The sequence below is a fragment of the Stereum hirsutum genome (genome assembly GCF_000264905.1).
Source record: "Stereum hirsutum FP-91666 SS1 unplaced genomic scaffold STEHIscaffold_16, whole genome shotgun sequence".
Lineage (NCBI taxonomy): Eukaryota > Fungi > Basidiomycota > Agaricomycetes > Russulales > Stereaceae > Stereum > Stereum hirsutum.
Window position 1 is genome coordinate 945,963 of NW_006763146.1, and position 10,142 is coordinate 956,104.

Below are 10,142 nucleotides of genomic sequence, written 5' to 3' on the forward strand. Positions count from 1 at the left end.
CTGCAAGCATATGTCAGCACGAACGCGTCATCATCGCCTTTAGAAGGGTTATGCGGAGCCAATTCGCGAAGTTTACCTTCACTGCGCCCAATCCATTTCTGATACCGCGGCCTCGATGCCACGGTGGTATCATTCGACCAGTTGCGGGCAACAAGCTTTCGGGTCTGCTCCGGCATCCGAGTCGCACCAAGGCGTTGATGCGTCCTTTTGACGGTGCGAGTAAGCAATCTATTTTGGTGAACTCTCGTATACGTACCTTGTCTGGTTAAGCGATCGTATACTGAAAGTTATACGTCGCGAGAAGAGTCTGATTCAGATTCATCTCAGGCCATCGATATCCTCAGGCTGACATACCATAGTATGGTTCGAGCGCGCATTAGAAACCGCTGACGATAGGGCACGATTCAGCGCGAGACTGGCAACTCTGAATGCTCCATGGTCGGTAACGTTGCGCTATTACCTGACTCCATATAGAAAGTTCATCGAATAGTGAAGCGGAAGGAGACGCGTCGTCACGGTGCTGGTCAGACGTTGAAAAACGACCAATTCGGACTAGTAGCCAGCTTGGCAGCACGGCGAACTCGGAGAAACCCGGAATTCGGCTATTGGCTCGTTGTTCATCTGCAGGAGATGACACCACAGGCATTAACCGATTGTCTGCCAACCGTTTGGTCTCGGGGGATTGGCCACAACGAATTATTTTAGCATATTGATACAGACCGTGTCGAATTGAGAACATAAGATAAGTACTGACTGTTTCCCAACAAGAAGTTTTAGTAGCACATTTGCATGTCCGACATGTAACGAGAATTATATATCTCAGCTCGGTTGAAATCGACTTTTTGGCGGGGTGCCTGAGATTTCGGATCGTCCGAAATATTAAACGCTGGAAGCCCTTCGGACCGGCCGCCACTCGGGCTGTTATCCTTTATTTTCCCTGCCAGTCATGTAACCTTCCAGCAAGGACTTGGGCCGAGCGAGAAGAGAACATCACTTGTTGTGACCAAACCCACACCAACACGCGTCGGACGGGGGATAGTAGGCTAATGTCTGGTGTGTAAATTACAGTGGCCGACGTGGAAGCGAGCCGGGATAGGGAAGCGAGCTGCTTCACTGTGTCGTGGGCCACGCTCGCTTCCCTCGGCGGGTAGCTCGTTTCCCTATCCTGGTCGCTTCCACCTCGGGGCCGGTACATGCCAATGGTATTGAATAAATGCGAACTTGAATGACAGGACGGTAGGAAGAATACGAGTACAAATGCTTAAAAATACATCGACGCTTGTGCTCATTTATTGTGCAGAAATACAGTGAATAAATAAAGGTTGGGCTCTACAAGACGACGCCCCAGCCAGCCTAAGCGTGTATCAAGTTCTCAGGCTGGTGCTTGCAATAAATAGTCTAGGGTCACGGTCACTGCAATAGTCAATGTGGAAGTCAAAACCCCGAAACCTGCTGAGTATACCACCGAGACAGATCACTGTCAGGACCACATACCAATAAGAGAAGAAGAATAAAAAAGAGGCGGCCAACTTCACCACATTCCACAAACACCGCATCACAGATCACGCTGCGCTGCTGTTTCCCATCCCTATATTCTCCTCTTCCGCCTCCTGAGAACCCCGTACCGGCTCCAGCTCACTGTTCTTCACTTTCACCAAACCCAATCGCCCCCTCTCCAACCTCGCACTCCATCCACCCAAAACCTCCTCTTCGAAACAATGCAGCCCCCCATGTTCCTTATGAAGCACCCTCCTCGCATTAATCTTCGCCAGCACCCTCTTCGTCTCTGCTATCGCCTCGGAATCGTCCATAGTGCTCAGCACTGGAGAAGGCGCGAGAGTGGTTGGCGAAGGGGAAGGCAGGCCACTGGATGATGTAGCGGATGAACCAAAGGCATTCGCGCGAGAGATATCGAGGGCGGGGAGTAGACCTGGAGTCGACTTCCTGGGACTAGGAGACCCTAGACCCGGTGTAGGAGGTTGGGAAGGAGTCGTGGCATGAGCGAACCTGGCGATCTCGTCGATTTGAGCCGCGGGTATCAGTGGCGCCGTCACGTCAAATAAGGCATTAGTCGATGTCTTGGGCTCAGGCGACTTGTGGCTTGGAGTCTCAGGTGTGTTTTTCGGAGACGGGGATTGCCCCTCCGGACTCTCCGAACCTTCCTCATCCACGTCCTTCATTCCACTAACCTTTCCCAGCCACTTGATCACAGTGTCAATAGTCTTGCTCCTCTTCCTTCCAACTACAGCTGGCCGCGTAGGAGGCCCCTGTGTTCCGGCTGCGCCAAACGTGTCCGCGTCAGGAAGCTCTGGAACTCCAGCCTGAGAGCGCTGGTCTTTGGGAACAGGCTCGTCGGTGTTGTATCGATGCGGCTTCGGTTTGCTGGGAGATGTTGGTGTTGGAGGTAGATCGAGTTTCAATTCACGGTTAAGGTTGACGCCTTCAAAACGCTTGCGGACGGCTTCGGTCTCTGCTTGCGAGACAGGATTGAAGAAGTTGACGCAGAAATCTAAGATCCGAGATCGGCGCGAATGTTAGTCACGGGTCGTTCAACATCATGAACATGGTGGCGACATAGTTGGGAGTCTTACCCAATGCGGATTGAACTTCGGATTCAGACAGACGGGGTCCGAGGTCTGCGTTTCCTTGGATGACTACGGAGAGGAAGAAAAGGTCATTGAACCATCGAAACTCGCGAACAGAAAGAAGAGACATAGGTATGCAAAACGTACCTGGACGTATAAAATCGAAAGCCTTATCAAAATTCTCCTGCGTAACATCCGAAAGCACGTCGAAGGGCTCCGCTCTGATTTGCTTGTATACGCTGAGCACAACAAGGAGGAACCTGTACCGTCACAGCATCAGTACTGATATCCTTGCGGTTTTCATGCCAGTTAAGGGAATTTTGATGAGCGCACCTTGTGTACGATATCGACACACGATGGGTATGCCATTCCGCTGCCTCCTGCTCCGGACATTCACCTCTGATCGACGCAGCTATCGACGTGGCAGCAGCCAGTCCGCCAGTCATCGCGAGATGAACCCCAGAAGAGAAGAACGGGTCGATGAACGCTATAGCAAACCGCGGAAATATCCATAAAAGTCAGTCAATGTGCGCTGGAGAACAACGACGGAACAATAACAGCGACTCGCCTCCAGCATCCCCAACGATCCTAAACCTGTCTCCCGCATAGGTAGTCGCCGAGTAACTATAATCACTCGCCATCCTGATCGGACTATCTGCCGCGTTCGCGGAGCTCTCGATATTAAACTCCGGTGCAGATCCAAAAGCATTTCCAGGTCCAGGACTCATCGGACCACCGCCCGCATAGGGAGCCCCAGCGCCGAATGTGTCCACCCTTCCAGCGAACGGACGGCGCGGCGGTGGCGGCGTCCCAGGAACGGAGCCAGGTTCAGAGAAGGGAGTTCCCAAATCGCCGGCGGAGGCACAGGCTCGTGGGCTTCGAGGACTGGTGGTGCACGGCGGAGGTGTGGAACCGGGTGTTTTCTTGCATTGCACGAGGGAGCCGTCCGGACCGATCAGCTCGACGACCTTGGGGGCAAGTTCGAGCAAAGACAGATATTTTTTTGCGAGGTTAGCCGCCGTGGACGACGCGAGGTTGATCGAAGAACGGAATGAGTTTGACTTTGGTGTGAGAAGGTTCGACAGTGACGGAGATGTTGGAGGCGTGGCGATGGAGAATCTGCCAGGAGAGAAAGTCCTGGAGATGTCAGGAGAGCTGGACGTGGTCTGGGAGAGCGGCGAACGGAAGAACGGGGTCTGGGAGTCGGGCACTAGAGAGGGGCCTAGCGAAGCCGTGCTGAACGATTTGGAGTGGGAACGAGAGAAGACTTTCTGGTCGGTGACGATGCCGACAGAGGTGGTTTTGTTATTGAGTGGTATGAACCATGCCCAGCCAGATTGATCTGCAGCGTAAACGTGAGAGCGTGAGATCGTTGAGGAGAAGAGATGTAAGTAACGTGAGCTATACCTTTCAAAGCTTCAAAGTAAGGTGCTCCTTCGGCTGTAGTGCCTTCGCCATAAATGCCCACGTTGTCCCAGTACCCCCAGATCGCGACGTTCTTGAGATTCGAATTGAAACGACGGTTCTTCATATACTTGGTCGAGAGTATGCCGGCGCGTCCACTGGCGTCAACAAGGTAATCGAAGGTAATCGTACCATTACACGGCGAGTCCGAAGCACAGGGTGAAGATGATGGTGGACAATGTGACCAATTGGCTGAGGTAGGGCGTCCAGGAATATCAAGTGGATTTGATTTCTGAAATTCGACCGATAGAACCCTTGTGCACTGAAAGACTTTGACGCCGTTCGATCTTGCATGTTCAAGGAGAAGGGCGTCAAACTCGGACCTCACCTGTTGATGGGTAGTAGAGTTAGTTTCGCTTCTAGAGACGAGGTGAACGCATGCTTACGACGTTCCAGGAACTGTTGTCGTGACCGAGTGCGACGAAATCGGTATCTTCGGTCGAAGTTTTAGTCGGCGGTATGAAGCGAGATACCCAAAACCGCGAGTATGTACATACATCCTTCCCTTTCATACTGGTTGAATTTGATTGCTGCGCCGGGCTGTATCGACAGACCAGTTGAGACAAATGTATCACGGCATCTAATGAAGAAAGCGCACCTTGTGAGCGAACCCATAGGCTTTCACCTTTTCTTCTGCATCGATGAACTTGAGGTGATGACGAATGGACGGGAGGAGACTCTCGCCAATATGATATCTTCACCAGAGTATTCAGTACAACTGCGTTTTCGGAAGACTCCACTTGGATGGGCACATAGTATTGAAAGAAAGTTACCTAGGAAACGATGCCGCCTCAAGAAGAACTACGTCAAAGCCCTCGCGGGCCAAAGCACATGCCGCGTAACTACCGCCGGGACCACCTCCGATGACAACGATTTGAGCGTGCTGTAGAGAAGATCTCAGTCCCGCTGGGGCTCAAAGAGACGGAAGATGACCGCTCACATCTGGCGGGTGGATAGAGCACGACATATCTGCAGCGAATACACAGCACTGAGAAAGTGAAGCAGAAGCAGAAGCAACACAGACAGCAAGAACACCGTCAGTGTAAGAACGCTTTATGAGGGCTCGGTCAGAGGTGAGCGTTAGTTCAGCGCGATCCAATGCCCGCTACGAGAAAAATAACTCTCACGAGACAAATCACATCCCCAAAAAGGACCGATTGTCACAAGTGCCGATGTTGCAATCAATAATCTCGGGAGACGATGAAGGACAGAGAGATATCGCGTCCGTGCCTCGGCGGCCTTTTCGGCAGTGAGCGCCAGTCAGCAATCGAGCAGCACGATCGCCACCAGCAGAACAGGCAGTCAGAGAACCACTTTCAGCTGGACGTTCCAGGACAACTTCACGGATTGCGGACCCGAGGTCTGATCCTGACCGTCCCGTCATCCGTTTCGAAGACATTTTGGAACATCATCGAGTGACACTGACAGTGGTCCATTGTGGCAAACAAATGAGGTCTGCAGCTGCCCAGGAGCCTTGATATCTCCGAAAGGTAGACACTGAGGATGAAGGGGAAGAGCAGCACAAGATATCCTTCGGTCGAGATAACAGATTCGGTTCGAAAGGTGCAGGCTTAGAAGAGTCGAAAAACATTTGACAGACCAATGACAGACATTCGACTTGGACAGAAGTGGCGGCGACGATAACCTCTCCGGAGACCATGAGAACAAGCTCATTTGAAGTTATCACCACCCTGAGCAACGTAAAAATGCGCGAGACCTCGAAGTCGTTCAGTTCAATTCAAGGAAGATCGTGAAGAAGAAAAGATGGCCTAGTTTGGCGTGATGACTGCCGTCATGGACCGAGAACTCGGGCCCTCGGCGGCCCGGGAGCCATGAAGCCGAGTCAGATATTTATCAGCAACTTTTGTTTCAAGCGAAATCGACCAACGCCCTGCCAAAAACCAAGCCATAATCCATAGCAGACCCTCTACTAAAGTAACATTTCTACCTGGCTTTCTGTGTGCGATGACTCGGAGGCTAGGCACTAGATGACTATCCGTACATAGGGGGTTTGTGTGGCAAATCGTAGAGGCCTGGACGCACAGAAAGAAGGCCCAACTTGAAGTTGTTTCTTTATTGAATGAGGCCCCCGTGTTTGTGTTTCTGTGCAACAAGACACACTCCTAGACTGCTACGAATAGTCACTCATTATGAACCTAACCTATACGCACAGGTAATATAGCGCTCACTTGGCTGTGAGAAGCTCTGCAGCAGAGCTCCCGAAATTCGTCTATGTTTGCCAGGACCGTTCTAAATACGGATAGACATCCAACACCGATCTCAATCTAGACCTCAATTCTCTCTGGTCTCCCTTCTGGGGAGTCCTGACGCAGCAGACGCATAATATACCAAGAAGAGATGGTCCACCCTGAACTGATCCAGACGTGTTATACTTATACAGCACTTCAACAGCACTTTGTGAACGTTTGGCTTTCGAACTCCGAGGCCGTGGACGAAGCCTAGGTGTATGTGTATCTTTTCTTAGGATTACCGTGTCTGTACTGCCTCCTCATCCGTCCCACGCTACTTACCCTAAGCCCTCAACGCCTCAGCCTCATGCTTAGGGACGACACTTTCGGCGCTTCTCGCTCTTCGCCTTAACCACCGCGACGCCTTCCTCAGTAGCAACCAGAGATAGTTATCACTATGTCCAAGATCAAACCAGGTCTAGTCGTCCAGTACGTTATGCCTCTGTTTTACTAGGAGCCGTCTTTACTGATGTAAATTGGAAGATTCGGACTTCCCAGGTCTGCCAACGCATCCCCATCTCTGGCCGGCACAAACGCAGATGGAATGACGGTGACACTAACCGGTTCGCATATCTCCAATGTCTCCTCGGATCGTAGTGTTGAGTCGCGTTTGCCGTATCGTAGAATTCGCAGTCAAGGCCGGTCTGGATGCAACCAATTCACCCAGGACGCAACTGGAGGTCGACGTCGATGGCCTGACAGTTGTGGCCGAGGATTCCGCCAATCAAAGCATGACATTGTAGGATTTAGGTGTCATATCGTCCCGATGGAGTTACTGACACGAAATTTCTCAAGCACGAACGTACGCCCTTCATCGATCCTCCGCATTTGTATTCTCCGCAAGAGTCGTCTCGGCCGTATCAGAGATCGCGTTCTCGGAGAGTACGATGGAATAGTTGTCGAGCTTCTGTCGGAAGGTATTTGCACCGTCATGAAATCTTTACACTCACAGTCTTCTAACAGGACAGAGACAGGCAGCACAGGGAAGACGGTCAAACTGGTACCCGTCAACTCAAAAGCCAGCCCCGTCGAGTTATTCTTCCGCATTGTCATCGACGATAGTCTGCCTACGTCTCTCGACGAGCTAGGACTGGAAGCCGCCACGGTTTCTCTCGCAAACACTCGTCTGACTCTCGCGCGGCGGGAAGCTGGGAAGTTCATCTCGACAGTCTCTGACACTGTGGATACTACAATATCCATTGGGACCCAGGCTCAAGCAGTCGCTGAGGGTGCAAGGAAGCTCGACAGCGAGCAGGTCATCGGGGTCTTGGTCGCAATGTTGGACGCTGTGGTCAGAGTGGGGGACGAGCTATCAGCGGTACGTTCTTCGCATGATCAATATTAGCCTCGGTCAGGATAGTTTATCGTTCATTGTGCCAACTGAAACAGGCCCATCCGATGATCAAAGTCGCCTGGACCGTCGTAACATGTCTCTACAAGGTTGGTCTCAAACCGTCGACATCAATCAATGACTCATGATTGTCTTCATGTGTGCTGGTCATGCTACATAGGCTTCTAAGGCTCAACGGGAGCTCGATGAAGACACTCGACAGCTCTCAGAGGAGATTTCTGTCATGCTCGCTTACGTGGCAGCATGCAAGGATCTAGCGCCAGTCGAGGGGAGAGGGAACATGGTTTTGCGAGCTGTGGAACTGACACAAGCGGGGGCTTGCTTAATAGACACATGCATGTCACACCGATTTGAAGGTAGGAGGTCCACATCTCTATCATAGAAAACATTGACGGTCAATTGACATCATATTGAAGTGCGTGTGGTCGTGGCGCCGTTCACCAACATGAAGGCTCGCATTGAAGATTGTCGAAGAAAGGTGCGTGAATTACGACAAGAATTCGACACTGCGATTATTGTCGATATTCGGAAAGAAGGCAAGTGCTCTGTTTCGATTTCGGTCCAACTTCCTTATTGTGTGTCTCATTCATTCGGTACAGTCCAGGATGGCAGGAAAGAAAATGCTTCGGCAAGACAGGAAGCCATGTTGCTGCAGCTGCCCTTCGCTCGGGACGCAACCTGGGATCGAAGCCGGGCCTGTATGCCCGGGACTCGGACCTCTTTGTTGCAAAATTTCTCATCCTGGCTCGATACAGATCCTGGCAAAGCGAGCATCTTTTGGCTCACTGCACCTCCCGGAGCAGGAAAGACTGCTTTCGCTCATACAGCTGCTCTCAATGCATCGTCATCGAGAGAGATAGTCCTCCTGTCGTTCTTTTTTGAGCGTGCTGTCAGCGACAGGAACAACCCACGAGCCTTCGTAGGCACCCTCATTCATCTTCTCAGCGGCCTCAATCCACAGTTCAAGGCCTCTCTCTGTAGCACTCTGGATGAGAAGCGAGAGCTTCCATCTGCGTCATCTATACGCCAATTCGACGAACTTCTAATACATCACGCTGCGACCTTTGCCAATCAGCGCATGCTGCTGATCATAGATGCTTTGGATGAATGCTCTGAGTCCTCTGACGACCTCATGGCTATTCTTCGCGACCAAATTCCTGTACTTCCTCCGTCATTCCATGTCTTCATCACTTCCCGTCCAGAGAAGACTCTCCTCCGACGCTTGCAACAACTGCGAAATGTTCGCCACCATAAATTCGAACTCGAGGATGACGATAACCTGTCGGACATAGCCACCTACATCCGTCAACGGTTTGATACAATTGCCATTGATCACGGCTTGGAAGAGTCTTGGCCTGGCGAGGAACGACGTTACTTGTTCGTTGAGAAGGCTAGTGGTCTGTTCGCGTGGGCATCTGTGGCTCTGGACTACATCGGGCGAGTTAAGCTCTTTGGACGAGATGTGAAGCTCCAAGAGGTCCTCTCACAAAGCAGCACACGTGTCACACCCGTCCAGGAAAGGATGGATGAACTATATATGACCGTCCTTGGGACGTGCGACTGGGACGACAAGGAATTTGTCCAAGGTTATCAGCTTGTTGTCGGCACTGTAGTTGCCTCACGGCAGCCCTTGTCGAAGTCATCTCTAGAACATCTTTTGGGTGATACAGCCGGTGTCGTCGCTGAAGTCCTCAATATTCTTTCACCACTTTTCACCGAGTGGGAGACGGACGATGTACCGATCCAGCTCCTCCATCTGACACTCTATGACTTCCTCACGCACCGACAACGATCAAATGGATACTTCATCGATGGCGTTGAGCATTCACGTCGCATCGGTCTGCAATGCTTAGTCGTTCTAACAGAGACATTCAAGGACGGAGTGTCCGGTTTGGGGTACTCTTCATTCTGGGATGAATACATATTTCGACCCCTTCCGGTGGTCGATATTCCTGAGAGTATCGCATATGCCTGCAGCTTCTGGATTGAGCACATATGTCTCGTGCAGCCCCCTATGGAGAAGCAGTATATTGATGCACTTGAAGCATTCACTCCCTGTGTCATCTCCTGGGTAGAGCTTGTAAGTCTCAGGAATGTGTTTCCAGCCCTCACCAAGCTACGGGAATGGGTTATGGTATATGCCTTTGTTTGACCTCTTATTCATCCCTGTTACTAATATAGGTCCGGTACACAGATTCATGCTGCTTTGCAAAGCACATCAATTGCGCAAAGCCTTGTCTCTCCTAGTTTGGCGAGCTCTCTCAACAACCTCTCTAACCAGTTTTCAGATGTTGGTCGTCGAGAGGATGCATTAAGGGCAGTTGAGGAAGCGGTTCGCATCTGCCACCAGCTTGCGCAGGACCGCCCCGAGACATTCAACCCCGCCCTTGCCCTTTCTCTCAACAACCTCTCCGTCCAGCTTGGAGATGTCGGTCGTCGAGAGGACGCATTGAGGGCCATAGAGGAGGCAGTTCGCATCCGCCGCCAGCTTGC

General features: G+C 51.5%; 2 protein-coding genes across 2 annotated transcripts; one reads left to right on the top strand and one right to left on the bottom strand.

Moving 5' to 3' along the window:
* Positions 1–1,562: 1,562 nt before the first annotated feature.
* On the bottom strand, positions 1,563–5,016 carry STEHIDRAFT_161394 (FAD/NAD-P-binding domain-containing protein; the record flags this gene model as incomplete). Its single annotated transcript, XM_007308933.1, has 11 exons — positions 1,563–2,509; positions 2,592–2,654; positions 2,733–2,845; positions 2,919–3,072; positions 3,133–3,927; positions 3,993–4,377; positions 4,436–4,482; positions 4,547–4,589; positions 4,648–4,744; positions 4,823–4,932; positions 4,990–5,016. The coding sequence occupies 11 exons, from the start codon at positions 5,014–5,016 to the stop codon at positions 1,563–1,565; spliced, it is 2,781 nt and encodes a 926-aa protein (XP_007308995.1).
* Positions 5,017–6,695: 1,679 nt separating this feature from the next.
* Positions 6,696–9,801, top strand: STEHIDRAFT_114701 (uncharacterized protein; the record flags this gene model as incomplete). Its single annotated transcript, XM_007308934.1, has 9 exons — positions 6,696–6,727; positions 6,797–6,861; positions 6,923–7,037; positions 7,094–7,616; positions 7,688–7,738; positions 7,810–8,005; positions 8,066–8,127; positions 8,254–8,347; positions 8,405–9,801. 9 exons carry the CDS (start codon positions 6,696–6,698, stop codon positions 9,799–9,801), a joined length of 2,535 nt encoding a protein of 844 aa, XP_007308996.1.
* Between the last annotated feature and the right edge of the window lie 341 nt (positions 9,802–10,142).